This window comes from Musa acuminata, chromosome BXJ1-5 (genome assembly GCF_036884655.1).
Source record: "Musa acuminata AAA Group cultivar baxijiao chromosome BXJ1-5, Cavendish_Baxijiao_AAA, whole genome shotgun sequence".
NCBI lineage: Eukaryota > Viridiplantae > Streptophyta > Magnoliopsida > Zingiberales > Musaceae > Musa > Musa acuminata.
This window is the reverse complement of record NC_088331.1, coordinates 42,689,661-42,705,654: the sequence shown is the minus strand read 5'-3', so window position 1 is coordinate 42,705,654 and position 15,994 is coordinate 42,689,661. Positions and strand designations below refer to the sequence as shown.

At 35.3% G+C, this 15,994-nt stretch overlaps 2 protein-coding genes across 3 annotated transcripts; both read left to right on the top strand.

Moving 5' to 3' along the window:
- The first annotated feature begins 4,366 nt into the window (after nucleotides 1–4,366).
- LOC135674389 (beta-glucosidase 22-like) lies at nucleotides 4,367–10,986 on the top strand. The gene is made up of 13 exons (XM_065184190.1): nucleotides 4,367–4,614; nucleotides 4,809–4,872; nucleotides 5,566–5,624; nucleotides 6,263–6,338; nucleotides 6,438–6,509; nucleotides 7,157–7,244; nucleotides 7,343–7,601; nucleotides 9,628–9,743; nucleotides 9,864–10,084; nucleotides 10,185–10,213; nucleotides 10,282–10,387; nucleotides 10,484–10,577; nucleotides 10,700–10,986. Exons 1-13 carry the CDS (start codon nucleotides 4,462–4,464, stop codon nucleotides 10,944–10,946), a joined length of 1,584 nt encoding a protein of 527 aa, XP_065040262.1. The 5' UTR covers nucleotides 4,367–4,461; the 3' UTR covers nucleotides 10,947–10,986.
- A 2,796-nt stretch (nucleotides 10,987–13,782) lies between these two features.
- Nucleotides 13,783–15,906, top strand: LOC103985590 (probable E3 ubiquitin-protein ligase BAH1-like 1). 2 transcript variants are annotated; one of them, XM_009403336.3, is made up of 7 exons: nucleotides 13,783–13,919; nucleotides 14,000–14,243; nucleotides 14,553–14,797; nucleotides 14,897–15,154; nucleotides 15,274–15,411; nucleotides 15,495–15,553; nucleotides 15,634–15,906. In XM_009403336.3, the coding sequence occupies exons 2-7, from the start codon at nucleotides 14,063–14,065 to the stop codon at nucleotides 15,737–15,739; spliced, it is 987 nt and encodes a 328-aa protein (XP_009401611.2). In that variant the 5' UTR covers nucleotides 13,783–13,919; nucleotides 14,000–14,062; the 3' UTR covers nucleotides 15,740–15,906. The 2 variants fall into 2 exon arrangements, with proteins under 2 accessions (XP_009401611.2, XP_018682069.2); XM_018826524.2 differs by lacking the exon at nucleotides 13,783–13,919 and having other exon boundaries at nucleotides 13,926–14,243.
- The last annotated feature ends 88 nt before the right edge of the window (nucleotides 15,907–15,994 follow it).

Below are 15,994 nucleotides of genomic sequence, written 5' to 3'. Positions count from 1 at the left end.
GGTAGTGGTTCACCCTCCACTTGAAGGATGCTAAGGAGGGTGGTTGTTGAGCATTGAGAGTGGACATTCCCCACAATGTACTCTTCAAACTCTCTTATGAGTTAGGCAAAGGAGTCAATCAAGAGAGGCCTTAACTTGGTGTATCAATCTCGAGCAACATCCCTCGAGGTTGTAGGGAACATTCAACACATCAACGCATCAGATGTGCCATAGAGTGTCATCTAGGTGCGGAAGATGACCACGTGTTCCATCTGGTTGGCGTCTTTGTCAAATGCTTTCAAGGTGGGATGTTGGAAACCTAAGAGGATAGGCTTGTCCTGTATGTGTTGGGCAACGGGGATTCGATCGAGGCAAAGCTAGTCAAACTCCCCATCTTCACCATGTGGAACTCATAGCACATTCTTCCAAGCATTGGTCCATTTATCAGTGCTATGCCCGAAGGATATATTCTGAGTCTACCAAATGGGCCTCTAACTTGGGGACTAATGACTATGGGTAATGTAGCCCACTGAATTTAATTTTTGGTGACCTCAGGACTCCATCAGCCAAAGCATCCAGAGGTCTACATGGCTTGGCAATTACTTGTGTTAGAGTCAATTGGTGAGGCTTGGTGAGGGTTAGTGGTGCTACCAATGGTTGAGGAACTATGAGTGCCAATTGGGCTAACCATGAGAGTAGGGGCACAATAGACTACATCATCCCTGTTAGTGTTTGAACTTGTTGGGCTAGGTTCATGAAGACCTCAATTAATACTAGCATGTAGGTTGATGTAACCACTAGAGAAGAGAGATCGAAGTCATTGAATAGGCATTAGTATTGTATAGGCGTTTGGGCAAATGCGACGGTGTCGAGAGATGAGAAAATCAATTTTTGATCCCCTTGAGTGAAATTGTTATGGGTTGACGGTGGCATACCCTCACTTAAGTATTCATTGAGCGAGTTGGTAATGTGACAATCTTATAATATGGGGCCCTCGTTCTAGTTTCAAAATGATAAGGATGATTATTGGTAATGCCTTTGTCAGCTCAACTCAATCCTGAGCCACATATGCAGGAGTCTAAGAAGGTGGCTTGGTCGTTGTTCTGGTGTCCCCCTAACCGACTTACGAAAAGACCAAGCTCAGGTGGGGTGCTCGATTGAATCCCTCTTATGCTCAAATTAGGGCCAAAGTGAAAAAAAAACTCATCGATAAATAGTAATAGTGAATAGGTGGGCTTTTATAGTGTATCAAACTCAAAAAAAAATTTTATGGTAAGAGCCAAATATTCCTTCTTAGATCTACCTCAATCGTTGAACCTAGGTGGTTGTCACCTCATTTGGGTCCTGTAATATGATGAGCCACGATTAAAGGGTGGATTTCTCCCCTATCACTTCTATTATATCGTAATGTACTTTTCCAAATCCTGCTCGCTTAAGAGATCAAAAGATCAATATTTTTTTCAATTTATTGAATATGAAAAAAAATTCCCATGCATTTGTTTTAAACATGTGATGGTTCATTAGCATGGAAACTTTAGGATTTCTAATAACCGATAACAAATTGGAGATGATCTTTTGTATTATAGTTCATGGGTTTGGGCGCAACACAAGACTAGGCCAAAAGTGATTTGGGCTAACTTATTTGGCACAAGCAATGGTGGTACGTCCAATCCAACCCTCCGTGATCAAATCAAATCGATTCTCATCTTATCAATTTGACCCGGGTTCAAATAAGAGTTAAATTTTGACGATGGCTAGAATTATGCTTAGTTACTTTAACCATAAATATCTCATTATTTCTTTTTCTGAATCATTATGGGGAACAAGATTGATGATGGAAAGAGGAGTAGATAATCGACATATTGCCAAGAAAAAGATAGATAGGAATCTATTGACTTTGCTCTTCTTATGCTTAGTTTCAAATTATTTTACAGCCATACCATAATCTTAGATTAACATATTGTTGACTCCATATTTTTATGATAAATAACTTTATTAATTATTATAATAATATCATCCTTTTTATTTATTCATTCAATTTACACATCTTAGGTTGACCAAAATCACTTATCAAACATTAAAGGATTTGAAGCCTTATCTAAAATATTCTGGAGGTGTCAACTTAGATTAGTTAGTAAATATTTTAACAGCTTATTATAAAAGTCTTAGATTCAAATTTTGTCTTTGCTATTTATTCTTTATAACAAAAAATCTCAATAATGACATCCATTTTTTTTTTTGTTGAACATGCATAGTATTGGTTGGAATGATGGTGGCATGGTCAATACCTTGGATATTTAGGATTTTTTACTATTTTCTCTTTTTTTTATTTGTATTTAAATAAAATAACTTAGATATTTTCTCATATTTTAGGATTGAGGCAAAAAAAGTTCTAGAGCTTCTAACAAATTCTCAGAAGTAAAAATGTGGTCTGAACTTAACTACAACTGCTGAGAGCAGGATCAAAATATTTATGGAAATAAACCCACTAGTAATTATAATGTTGTGAGGTTCGACAAATGAAAAATGATCATATTATAATTAAGGAAATGAGTTTTCTCAACAAGAAAGGGAAAAAGAATAAGAAATATCACCCTATTGCTTTGTTTGGCAAGGATTTAAAACATCTAGAAACTTCAAATTTTTATTTATTTAAAAAAGAATGAGTATTTTTTGTAATTGACAAAAAGATTTATGAACCAAATCAATTGAAATATGATAGATCTTGTGATAGAGTATAACCTAGTTTAATTTTGAGTGTAATTAGATAATTTCCACTAAACTAACCTGAATTTTCATAAAATCACTAGAACATGATTCTTAGATGATTAATATTTTTTACTTTTTGATAATTTATGATAATTAATTATCAAATTTTAAAATTTTAAAATTGTGTCACGATCGAGTGTAACTTTATCAACTTCTACTAAACTAATTCAAACTTCTATAGAACTACTTGAATATGGTTCTAAGATTATTAATAACATTTTTATTTTAAAAAAATTTATGACAAATAATTATTGAAATTAATGATTTTTGATATTTTTTTGATCGAATATGATTGAGTTCAATTTTGAGTTTAATTGGATCAATTTTCATTAAATCAACTAAAAAAATTTATCAAACTACTAGCCAAGACTCTAAAATGATTAGTATCTTTTTTTTTTTATATAATATTTTATGATAATTAATTTTTAAAATTAAATTTTTTAATAATTTATATGATCGCGTGTAACTTAGTTCAATTTTGAGTATAACTTGATCAAATTTTAAGTACTATTTTTTTATTTTTAAATATTTTATAATAATTAATTATCAAAATTAAAAAAAAAATAAATAGATTATGTGATCACATGTAACTTAGTTCAATTTCGAGTTTAACTTAGTAAACTTTCACTAAATCAACTTAAAATTTTATAGAATCACTATGACATGATTCAAAGATAATCAGTATCATTTTTTTTAATTTATGATAATTATTATCAAAATTAAAAAATTTTGAATAACATATGTGAGTTTAATAAAAGCCTTGGCAATCTCGTTGCTATCGGTAAACCCTAAAAAAAATATATAATTTACTATTTACAATCTCTTTTACTAATCTTACCCTTTTATTTTTTTTCACAACTCTAAAAATTAGTAATTACTAATTTTTTTTACAATCCCTAAAAAAAAAATACCACTTGCCATTATTGTCGCTCACTATCAACGTCTATTGTTGCGCCCTTGACATATCAATGATAAGAGGAAGGGAATAAATAATATTTATATCCATTTATAAAGGGATATTTTAGAAATATTAAAAAATTTAAAAATAAAAATTATAAATAAAAAAAAGTTTACGAATAGATATTTTTTAATTAATATTATAACTAATAGACATTTAAATTAAAATTAATAGAAAAAAGTTTACGAATAGATATTATAAATAATAGACATTTAAATTAATATTTTTTAACTATCAAAGGTCGTAAGAGAGGTTGACTCATTCCCTAAAAAAATAATAATAATTTTTTTTCCAATAAAATACCTAATTACCATTCTCATCATCCATTTATCTGAATTAGACCTCTTTAATCCGATTAAACTCACACTTTTTAACTGTGGAAGGTTGTACGGGCGGTTGACTCATGCACGGAGACCATAGATAGCAGGACATGGCTTTTGCGTCACCAAATCCCTCGAGAGATGCGAATCATATTTTTGCGTCACCAAATCCCTCGAGAGATACAGTCATCAGCTTGGCGCGGGTCAAACGCACGCTTGTGTCGGAAACGGCAAAAGATTCTTTTATCTGGATTCGACAAAATGCAGACTTGACACGCCGAAATCCTATCCTCTCGGGTGGCCACCGGATATGCCCAGGTCAGCAGGAGCAACGCCTGGTGCTCATCGCGCAAATGTCACCACACGGCGGGGACATCTATTAAGTGAGCTGAGACCTCAAATGGAAGTCAGAAGAGGAGAGCACAGAAAGCAGAGATGAGGGAAGGGAACTGGGCCTGCTTGCTGATCCTGTTACTGCTGCTATGTTTGGAGCAAGTGCTGAGTGTAGGGCAGCTCATGGAGTCCAGCTTCAGCCGGGATGCCTTCCCGCCAGATTTCATCTTTGGTGCTGGAACTTCGGCTTATCAGGTGAAGTTTCCTTGAGAGATGCTCTTCGGCAACCACTTCATTCATGGCCATGTATTGAAGATGTGTTACAATTAAATGTTACGTTTGCTATCGATTCATCCTGTTCAGATGATTGAAAGAGATACAATCTATCGAGAGAGAAAGTGGGAGAAATGTTACCATTGCGTTATTTTATGTGGTTGTTTATGTGTAAGGTGGAGGGGGCAGCAGCTGAGGACGGGAGGAGTCCAAGTCTTTGGGATACCTTCACTCACACAGGTGAACTACCCTCTCCATTTCCCATTCTGTCTTCTCACTTTTCATGTACCGTTGTTCTGAGGCTCGGCAGAATCGACACAACTCGTTAGGTTTTCAAGTCGACTTGGCAGCAAACACTGTGCATTTGGTACTCATATTTAAATTAACTTGGTCTAACACGACGAGAAACTCGCTCCTCTGTCCCCTTCAATAGGTACTTCCGTCGAGTGCTTCACGAGCATGGAAACTGATACAATTAACTCACAAAGTTTCAGGGACTTCGGTGCACTATCTGGGAAGCATCTGGCTAAATGCTTTGTTTTTATGAGAGCCCCATTGGTATCTCTCATACCTATTGATTGGTTTTGCAAGAGACCTGTGATGATCAGATGATTCTGCGCTCGAGCTTATTTGGTCTAGTTTTTCTATAACTTCAATTGCAATTGTAAGGTGTTGAATGGCTGAGTACCTCGTTAGAGATTTTTGTTTTATGAAACTGCCTTCTGAATTAGTCCAATCCAATCGTGATTGAAGAAATTTATGTTAAACAGAACCTTTAGTGTTATATTCATGAACATAAACAGAGACATTCTGGTGATTGTCTTTTTTCTTTTTTTTTGACTGATTTTTAACAATCAGTTAGATAGAACTACCAAAGTTGATCATTTCTTGATTGTTATGTATATATGGTTCTAAATGTGATAGTTGTTTCAGGGCAAATGATAGACAAGAGCACAGGAGATGTGGCTTGCGATGGGTATCACAAATACAAGGTATATTACATTTGCCTTAATCTGTATTGGTGCCACCTTAATGCTATCTGCAATGACATACGAACATTCAATTGATCACCAGAACTTTGAGCAAACTCATTCCCTCAGTGAAGTATATTCCACAATTTTATGTAGAGTATAGCTGATAATGTGAATACATGATCTAAGTGTACATTTTCAAGGTCATTTTATATAAAATATTGGATCATTTTCTCATTAGTAACTGAAGAAGAGAACTTCCCATTCTTTATCAGTTATTATATTTATTTCCCTGCAAATAAAAACCATTTAGCACCTTGAAAGAACTGGCACATTCCGCTAGATATTCTGTTGAAGATCTGCCTTTTCTTTTCCAAACTCACTGGATTCTCCAATCCCTAATGCATTATTTCGATAAAACAATTTGTGGATGAAGAAATGTCGATCTCACATTAATAATATTAATGCCATGATGGAGGCATCCCACTAAAGTTCATAAATGTGCATAAGACAAAGTGTTGGACTGCATAAGCTCGATTTTTCTTACAGACAAAAATCCAAAGATAAAGTACAATAGAAGAGCAACCAGATACATTCTTCTTGATATAATAGGCTTGTGAATATGAATCAATTTTTCCATACTAACAAAAAAATTTCAGGAAGATGTCAAGCTGATGGCTGATACAGGATTGGATTCCTACAGATTCTCCATCTCTTGGTCAAGGCTTATTCCAAGTATGAATATTGCAAGTTTCAGATTCTATCATATGAAAATAAATTGTTCTTGTTTATGTTAACGTGTTCTAATCAGTGCAAAATATATTTGCTTTCTAGATGGAAGGGGAGCTGTTAATCTAAAGGGCTTACAGTTTTACAACAACTTCATCAATGAGCTTGTAAAATATGGTCAGTTTGTTCCCTAACTGGACTTCCAGTTGTGTGATGCAATTGTTATCATCTTGTAATCTGGATGAGACCTCCAAATAAATGGTAAATTATCAGTATGCCAAATAAATGGATTGCATCGATTACGCTTCTTCTGCATTTGAAGACTTTGTTTACTTTATGAGAAGCTGCTCTGACGAATGAGACTAGAACTATAAACTTAATCAATTAACTATTGCCATACTTGTAGGTTCAGTCTCCTAAATCACGATTGATCCTTATTTTTTGAGACAATGACTCCCTGACTCTGATTTTGATGAATATCTCCTACAAGGATAGCTTATTTTGTTATAGTTAGTGAGAAAAAAAATAATTAGATAGCAAATAGGATAACATATAGTTTCTATAGTTATAGAGATGTATGTACGTGCACCATGACTGCTAGTATTTGTTCTGTAATTATACAAATATGTATGGTAGCGAGAAGAGATTGAGCCAAACAAAACGTAAGGCATCCTAAATAATTTCTCAAAGGAAGACACCATAAGCAATAGAAGAGGAATGCTTTCGAATTACTATTCATTCTGGATTTACATTTGAAATTTTGGTTTATGGAGTCAGCATTTAATTCTTATTCTTTTCTAATTTCCTTTTCTTTCACAATACAGGAATCGAGCCACATGTTACGCTATACCATCTTGATCTTCCCCAAGTACTTGAGGATGAGTATGTTGGATGGCTGAGCCCCAAAATTGTGTATGATGTCCTTGACAGCTGTATCTATTGCCAGTAAATTTTATCTATTTTATAGTTTATGAAAATAATCCCAGTTAACCTGTAAATATGTGACTCAGGGATGATTTCACGGCATATGCAAACGTTTGCTTTACGGAATTTGGTGACAGAATTCCTAGGTGGACCACAATTGTGGAACCTAACGTGATAGGCATGGCTTCTTATGACAGTGCTATATTTCCACCAGCCAGGTGCTCTAATCCATTTGGTGTCATCAATTGTACTGTTGGCAATTCGACAATAGAGCCATATATTGCAGTGCACAACCTCCTATTGGCTCATGCTTCGGTCGTCAAACTATACAGGACAAAATATCAAGTTAGTCATCTACAATTTTCTCTCTTTCCATCTTCTCATGTTACAGTTGTGTAATATTTCTTAGAAGTAACTATCATCTGTTAAACCATTATACCAGATTATGTTATCATTAACTAAAAAATCAAACTTTGCCATCCGATGGTAAAAAATCAAACTTTGCCATCTGATGGCCACTTTTGAAAGGACTACATTTAGATTTTGCAAAACATTAGTAAAAGCTTATTCTAGATCAGTGAACAAGCAGTGTCCTGATAAGTATTAGTTTAGTGTTTCTACAAGATTATCTGCACTATTACCAGCCAGGTTCAGAACTATTAGTACCCTTTTTCAGCAAAGGCTAAATCTATATATTTCTTGTAATTGGAATGTCAACCTGTCATAAGTTCTTACTACCATGATCTTAGTTGTTATCATAAGTTTATTTGTTGAAAGTTCAACCCTAATAATGTCTGCTCCCCTTCCAAATTTATGTTAAACATTTGTTCTTATTTTCACCATTATTCTTTCACTTCATATCAATTGTGTGAAATTTTTCGAGCATTTTAGCACTATGAAGAACGAATTTGGTCACCATGCTTCAGTGTTTTTTCATTACCTGAATCTTGAAGGTTGTTGATTAAAAGCAGATTATCTAATTCCAAAATATTTGTTAATATCCATCCTGATTACAATCAGAAATGTTTCTCTATAAGTAACTGGCTATTTAGAGCAAAGATTTAAATTTCAGTCTGATACATCATCACCAATATAGACCCTTACCAACATTCTAATTGCCTTTATTCCCTTTTGATTTGTTGCTACATCATTTAGTTGATTATTAATCAGTCATGCATAGATGGTTTCCATTTAGTTGATCTTTTTGTCTTGAATGTTCATTGTTGTCATAGTTCAAAGTTTTTGGTCAACGAGAAGCATGGCTTATCTACTTCATGTTGGAAGTAGTGTTTATTCCTATCATATGAAGCATGGACTATGTTGTGCCTTTTTGTTGTATCTGTATTGGATACTCATACTTACTGAACACTCCTTGACATGTATCCAATAGTTCAGACATATTCGGAAGCTTGCGCCAATGATATATATTAAGATTTGTATATTTTGTTCATTTTTGACAAAACAGTCCACATAGATCTTCAACACATGTATAATGTCACCATATGTATGTACTGTTATGCTTCTTACAAGTTTTTATATGATGATAATAAATTATTTAGCATCACTCAGAGTATAAAAATTGTAATTGCATATGAAATTGTATTAATTTTCATGTCAATCCTGTTTCATATCTTGTACAAGATTTACCATGTATTCATGAAAAGAAAAAAATTGCTCTTTGTCCATTGTCTTGTGGATGTGCTCGGACCGTACCAAATATTCAATGCAATTTTTTTCAGTCATCTGCTTCGAGTGCCAAAGGGCTTAGAGTCATAAACTTCTCGCTCTTCTGCATCCATATAATGCATATGGATTATTTGCAGCTTCTGCTTTATACATTTTGCAGTAATCATCATTATTCATTCCTTTCCTAAATAAAGTCAGCATCTGTTGTTCAATTCTCATGGAAGGTTTTCCGAGTAAATAATTTCTTCTGTTGGGGATCTTCATGTCCATAAGCTTTTCCATTCACTCTTTTTCTGCATAATGCATTTAACATGACACACCCTTTTCTCTGTATTCACATTGCAAGGTGATACACATTTCGACTGTATAATAGCCATATTTAATAAATTTCCAAACTCTCTCATTTTTTTACAAAAATATTGATGGTCTAATTACCCCATTCTTCAAGAGAAAAAAGAGAGCGACTTCAAACTAGCAAAGAAAAATATAAGAAAAGATATTGGAGCACTCTTGTTTTAGTATTCAAGAAAGTGGGCAAGGAGCAAGACTTCAAAACCAACTTGAGAAATATGTTGGTTTGGTAACATTTACAATAAATGGAAATAAAGCTAATTATTTATAACTATTCACTATTGTCAATTGAGACACAAACATAATGAAGAGAGTAACATGATCTTCAACACAGGGTGTGCAAAAAGGGCAGATAGGCTTGAATTTGTACGCTTATTGGTGTTATCCATGGACAGACTCTGCTGCAGATATTGAAGCCACACAAAGAACGCTCGACTTCAACGTTGGCTGGTAAGTGAGTTAGTATGCACTCTAGCAAATGGCAACCAAAAACTTGACGTTGATCCAGTTTATGGTTTCACATCATCATGTAGTACTACTATATGCAATAATAAAGCTCATCAACTTCAGGATCCTAAACCCACTGGTTTTTGGAAACTACCCTGAGGTCATGAAGAAGATTGTTGGTTCAAGGCTGCCATCCTTCACCAAATATGAGTCTAAACAGTTAAAGGATTCATTTGACTACATTGGCCTAAATTACTATACGTCGGTCTACGTGAAAGACAACTTCAATGCTTCCATGACGGGTCCTCGTGACTTCAACACAGATGTATCTGTCCTTTTAGCAAGTTAGTCATCTTGTTAGTTGGTTGAAAGCAGCTTTTATTCTCTCTATCTGTCCTTTTAGCAAGTTAGTCATCTTGTTGATTTGCTCACACTACAATGCAGGATCAAGGAATGAAACACCTGGTGGCCAGGTAAAGAGCTGTCTCTTATATGTTTCATCTATAGATTGATTGGCTAACTTCTGTTGTATCTTGACCAGTTCGATCCTACCATACCAGCACTTATCGATCCTATAGGACTGCAACTCCTGTTGGAGTATTTCAAGGATGCCTACGGAAACCCTCCTATCTTTGTTGAAGAAAATGGTCAGTCCAGCTAGTCTGAGATAATCTATTTGATTAAGAGGACATAGTGCATCCACTTCAATCTGTAACTTACAAAGGCAAAATTTTGTGTATCAGGTAATGGAGTTGCAAGAAAAGAAAGTGAATTCAACGACACTTCCAAGATTGATTTCTTGAGTGGTCACATCAGTAGCATACTCGATGCTATCAGGTATATATATATATAATGATCATGTTTTGATCATATGAATGCAACACACGACCAAGTACAGTAAGGAAAATTTTCAGATTTAGGATCCAACTCTGACCTCGGAAGAGTCTCTGGTGTTGTAGGAATGGAGCAAACGTGAAAGGATACTTTGTTTGGTCGTTCATGGATGTATTTGAGTTTATAACCGGGTATCAATCGAGGTATGGCCTATACTTTGTGAATTTTGATGATGAGAATCGCGAAAGGAAACCGAAGCTCTCTGCCCAATGGTACTCCAGCTTTCTCAAACAGAAGAAGAAGAAGAAGAAGAAGAAGAAGAAGAAGGTTGAGATGAGAATTAACAAGACCGATTTGGTGATTTCTCTGTAGTACATCCAATATCTCGAATAAATTCAGTCAAATGAGTCTATTCCCTTTGTTTTTCTTTTTAAGCAATTATGTCTTGAATAGACTCAGTCGGATTAATATTCAAATTTTCTCCTTTTTCTTCTAAATAGTAATCAGGAGACTCAAATATTTTGCACATCCAATAGCTTGTGCAAGATAAATTCCAAATGACAATCTGAACATTGAGAAGATAAGCACATGTGAGTTTTAAATTAAACTCATATATATATATATATATATATATATATATATATATATATATATATATATATATTATAATTTTCAAGAAAAATATGTTTTTTTTGGGCTTTCCCAAGAGGTACCCTATTGCTTTTTCTGAAACAGCTCCACCCTTTCCATCCATAGGATGAACCAATTCATTTTTCCTATAGACCAATTACATGTAGATCAATTATAGTGTTTTTTCCATTGAGTTATAAAGTTTTTATAATATTGATGAAATAATTAGTATTTTTTAATTAAATATCTACCTGTTATTTTTAAAACATATAATTCAACAATTTTGATTCATTATTAAAAAAATTCAAAATTAGCATAAAATAAACTAATATTAGTGTTTTTCAATTAAGTTACAATGGTTTTTATTATATTGATAAAACACTATAACTCAGTTAAAAAATATTATAGTTGAGCAGATTATTAAGTTGAAATATATACCTATCAATTTATTGGCACATAGGTTTGATTTGCTGCTAAGATGAGTAATTAAAATGATCAAAAGATAACCTTGTGTTTTTCCATTTAGTTACAATAATTTTTTTTCTTGTATCGATAAAAAAAAAAATTAACTCAATGTCAAAAATATTACAATCGACTTGAGTTATAGTTAGATTGAGTACAGAAAACAATTGACAAATATTTCTAATCAAAACATAATTGATACAACACATACAATCCCAACGTATAATACAATGCAATGATTGCAGAAATTACAAGTTAAACATTGTAATCAATCTTAACAAAAGATATCTGACTAAAACATAATTAGAAAACTAACACTATATCTATATCACATTGACCAATAACACATCGGTTTCAAACAAGTGTATGATGCTTCAAACTGTGGGATTATAGTGTTTTTGAGACATCATATTATAATGCAAAAAAATACGTGATTGTAATGATCTATGAGCAATAATAACTAAAAGATAAAATACGATATCATTTACTGTATCTTTTAAGAACGTTTCGGTGTTTTTAGTACATCAATAAAATATTGTAAATGAACGAAACGAAAATACTGTAATAGTTGAAAACTAGTAAAAAAATGAGAAGAAAAATTTGGCAAAAAAAAAATTTAAGGGTATTTTGGAAAATACCCCAAATATAAATATTATATAGAAAAATCCATATGTATATTTATTTATTTAGTTTCCTCGCTTTAGTTATACAAATCTTGTAGATTTTTTTGTCTCCAAAGTCAAATGAGATTCTGCATCTATATAACCTTATCTACTTACACATACCAAATTATATTATTAATATTTAAAGCTTAATATATATTCCATAATGTTAATAATAAAACATAACCATTAAAAAGAAATCAATGAAAGGTGCTCCAAATAGTTGAAATTTGACATCATTATCTGTTGTTTAATGCTACGTCGATTTTGATGGAATAATTTATCCATCAACTTATCGAATCCTAATAATTGATTTAAACTCTAGTTAGTAATAATAATTCATCGTTCCAAGTCTTTCTTCACACCTTATACGAAATTAAATCTGGAATCCATAAATGGCACTTGCCCAATCGAATACCATCTCCGCTTCCACTCGGGACGTCTTGAGCAACCTTCTATTTCTACCTAAGAAAAGAAGGGCGAGATGAAACACGCATTAGGTGCAAACGATGTCGCTGCCACCAAACCCCACCCACGCTGTTACCTTCCATCGATGCCAGGAGAGGTCAAATCCAAGACGTTTCCACTTCCATCGAACACGGTCAAGTTTTCCAAACTTCATCTCTTCCACGTTTCGTCAACCTCTTCGCAGTTTTCATTAGCGATGAGCCACGTCAAAGTTGGGAAATCACACGTTCAGCCACTCATTCTCGGGTTGATAACAAATAATCTGTATTAAGATAAAAAAAAATATCAAAGCGTAAGAAGTATAATTAGAGGAGATAACACTCCATTATCCCATGAAACGAAGCTTTGTTCTCTTGAAAACGCCCACGAGAAGTAACGTATCATATTTGAGAGAGCCAATAGTCATGCATATTATATATCAAGATCTATCATACCGAAGCGGACCGTTCGTATCGGATGATATGTACCGGTTCGATAGGTTATCGGTATGCGAACCATTCGGTTTCGCTACAGTGCTACAGTATTATACTATAGCACTACTATAATATGAAAAAAATAAAAATTTATTTGGTACACTAAGGTGTATCGCTCGGTACACCCTGATGCACCGTCTGGTACACCGGTACCAGCCCAGATAAAAATACCGGTACCGTATGATACAACAAACCTTGTTATAGATTAATAATAACACTTCGACTTGTTACTTTAACAAAAATAAACATTGGATGCAGTAGGAATAATACTACCATCATTTTCACATTATTTATTTATTTATTGTAGGATGATAAATATTTTACCGTAGATCTTCGCTATGAGATATAATACGTAGAACACTATCACATCCCACGGAGAAATTTGAGGAGTGCTTCAGCGTGTTGCCAAACCGAGTAGAGATAACGTGTCGCCGATTGCGCCGAGCCCGCATAACTCGGGCAACTTTCCAACTCCCCGTCACGTGAGATGAGAACGCAAACTGGCAAACGGTTCTCTTTTTTATCTTGTCATCACAATCGATTGACCCGCAAAATCCAAGGTGGAGAAGAGGAGGAGGAGGAGGAAGTGAAACAGGATATGTATCTCGGGTTTGCACATAGATCTGCCTGCCACCACTTTTGTTGCGAATGTGAGCGGATCTCGATCCACCACGGCTGACTTGGGTATATTCCAGAGTTGTATAACCGTATTATTTCTCTTCTTGATCAGGCCCAAGTTGGGATCTTTCTTGGTTTCCGATAAGGGTACTTTCTGCAAGAGGTACGAGGAAAGATGAAGTTCTGCAAGAGGTACGAGGAGTACATTCAGGGGAGGCGGGAGAAGGAGCTGCCCGCCGTCGGGCTGAAGAAGCTGAAGAAGACTCTCAAGAGGTGCAGGAGAGAATTCCAGTCCCGGCATCTGCATCAAGATGGAGGAGAAGGAGATGGGAGCAAACACAATGGAAATTGTGCAGGTATTTTTTCGAATTAGATGGATTCTGTTGGGATTCTTGATTGTGCTGGTCTGTTTAATCCATCCCTTCCATTCGATTGTGAAATTAAACCTCAAAAAAGAACAAAAAGTACTTTTGAGATCGATCGGAAGAGAAGCAATCTTTAGTCGAGTGGTGCTGCCATCAAATCATACTTATTTTTATCGGCCTTTTGAGTTTTGCTGCTTCATCATGTCTGTTCATGGTGTTCAGAATCTCTTGGCTTGGATTCTTGGTCATTCATTACGTTCCCACTTGTGATCTTTTCTTTGTTTGAATGTTTCCATGTAGTTTGTGATGGCACTTTCTTTCCTTCCCTTCTCAAGGAGATGTCAGCTGTCGTCGGCTGCTTCAACCAACGAGCTCAGAAGTTACTCGAATTGCATTTGGCATCAGGCTTTCACAAGTACATTATGTGGTTCAGAGGTAAGTCCTCACAGGACCATGGAGCGATGATACAACAAGGCAAGGACCTCGTCTCATATGCTCTCATAAACTCCATTGCCATGAGGAAGATACTCAAGAAATATGACAAGGTATGCAAAGGCCATACTTCTCATCTCTCATCAACATGATCTTCTTGCTTGAAGACGTGAGCGCATTTCAAATCATAGTATCGTTTTGTGGTTACACAGATCCACTACTCGAATCGAGGGCAGGCATTCAGGTCTAAGGCACTCAGTATGCACATCGAGATCCTTCAATCTCCATGGCTCTGTGAGCTGATGGCCTTCTACGTTAATATGAGGCAGGGAAAAACCAAGAGCAAAGCCATCGTCCGGCTATTCGGTGATTGCTCGCTCACATTCGACGATGATGGCAAACCGGCACTTTCCTGCGGCCTCTTTGATTCTATGAAGGTTGAAATCGATTTGACTTGTTCCATCTGCTTGGTGAGTCTGTTGCTACTCTCTCTTCAAAGACATTGTTCGTTTGCAGCATTCACAAATATATTCTTGAACTGATGCAGTCAAGTCATTTCCTACCAAAACTTCTTGTGATGATTTTACAGGACACCGTCTTCGACCCCGTTGCTCTCACCTGTGGCCATCTGTTCTGCTACATGTGTTGTTGTTCTGCTGCATCGGTAACGATAGTCGATGGTTTAAAGGCAGCAAGCCCCAAAGCGAAATGCCCTCTTTGTCGACGCGTACAGTCTCCTTCCCAGTTTTCTTCTGCTTATTATGCTTCAAAGATCGAATGCCTTGACGCAGTTGCTATGTGCCATTTCAGGAAGGAGTACATGCAGGTGCAGTGCACCTGGATGAGTTGAACATCCTGTTAAGCCACAGGTATTCGCTACTTTGACGATATGTGTTCTCAAATTGCTTTCGTGCTGCACAATCTTTCCTCACTGTGTCTCGCCGAACAGCTGCCCTGATTACTGGGAGAAGCGACTTCGGACCGAAAGAGTAGAACGCGTTCTCCAGGCGAAGGAGCATTGGCAGTCTCTGAGCCGAGCTTTCATGGGCATGTGAGAAGAGACCTGGTTCAGCTTCTTTGGTTTTCTTTTCTCTTGGTGGATTCCTCAGTTTGCGGTTTGGTCTGTTTTCATTCATGCCATCTCTCTCTCTCTGTAATAAATAATAGCTGAAAATAATTTGACCGATATTTCTTGTAAATATAGGCTTGACCATTAAATTGATTCGATTGGGTGTCGTGCTGCTGAAAATTATTGATTTCGTTAATTTGGTTCAAAATCATCTCAATCCTGCTAATTTTATCATTTCATT

Excerpts from the sequence above, each read along its gene's own strand:
- LOC135674389 (XM_065184190.1), top strand. The coding sequence starts at position 4,462 with ATGAGGGAAGGGAACTGGGCCTGCTTGCTGATCCTGTTACTGCTGCTA. Across the intron at positions 9,744-9,863 it reads CTCGACTTCAACGTTGGCTG|GATCCTAAACCCACTGGTTT; the intron begins GTAAGTGAGTTA and ends CATCAACTTCAG. Across the intron at positions 10,214-10,281 it reads ATGAAACACCTGGTGGCCAG|TTCGATCCTACCATACCAGC; the intron begins GTAAAGAGCTGT and ends TATCTTGACCAG.
- LOC103985590 (XM_009403336.3), top strand. The coding sequence starts at position 14,063 with ATGAAGTTCTGCAAGAGGTACGAGGAGTACATTCAGGGGAGGCGGGAG. Across the intron at positions 15,155-15,273 it reads TGACTTGTTCCATCTGCTTG|GACACCGTCTTCGACCCCGT; the intron begins GTGAGTCTGTTG and ends ATGATTTTACAG. Across the intron at positions 15,412-15,494 it reads AATGCCCTCTTTGTCGACGC|GAAGGAGTACATGCAGGTGC; the intron begins GTACAGTCTCCT and ends GTGCCATTTCAG.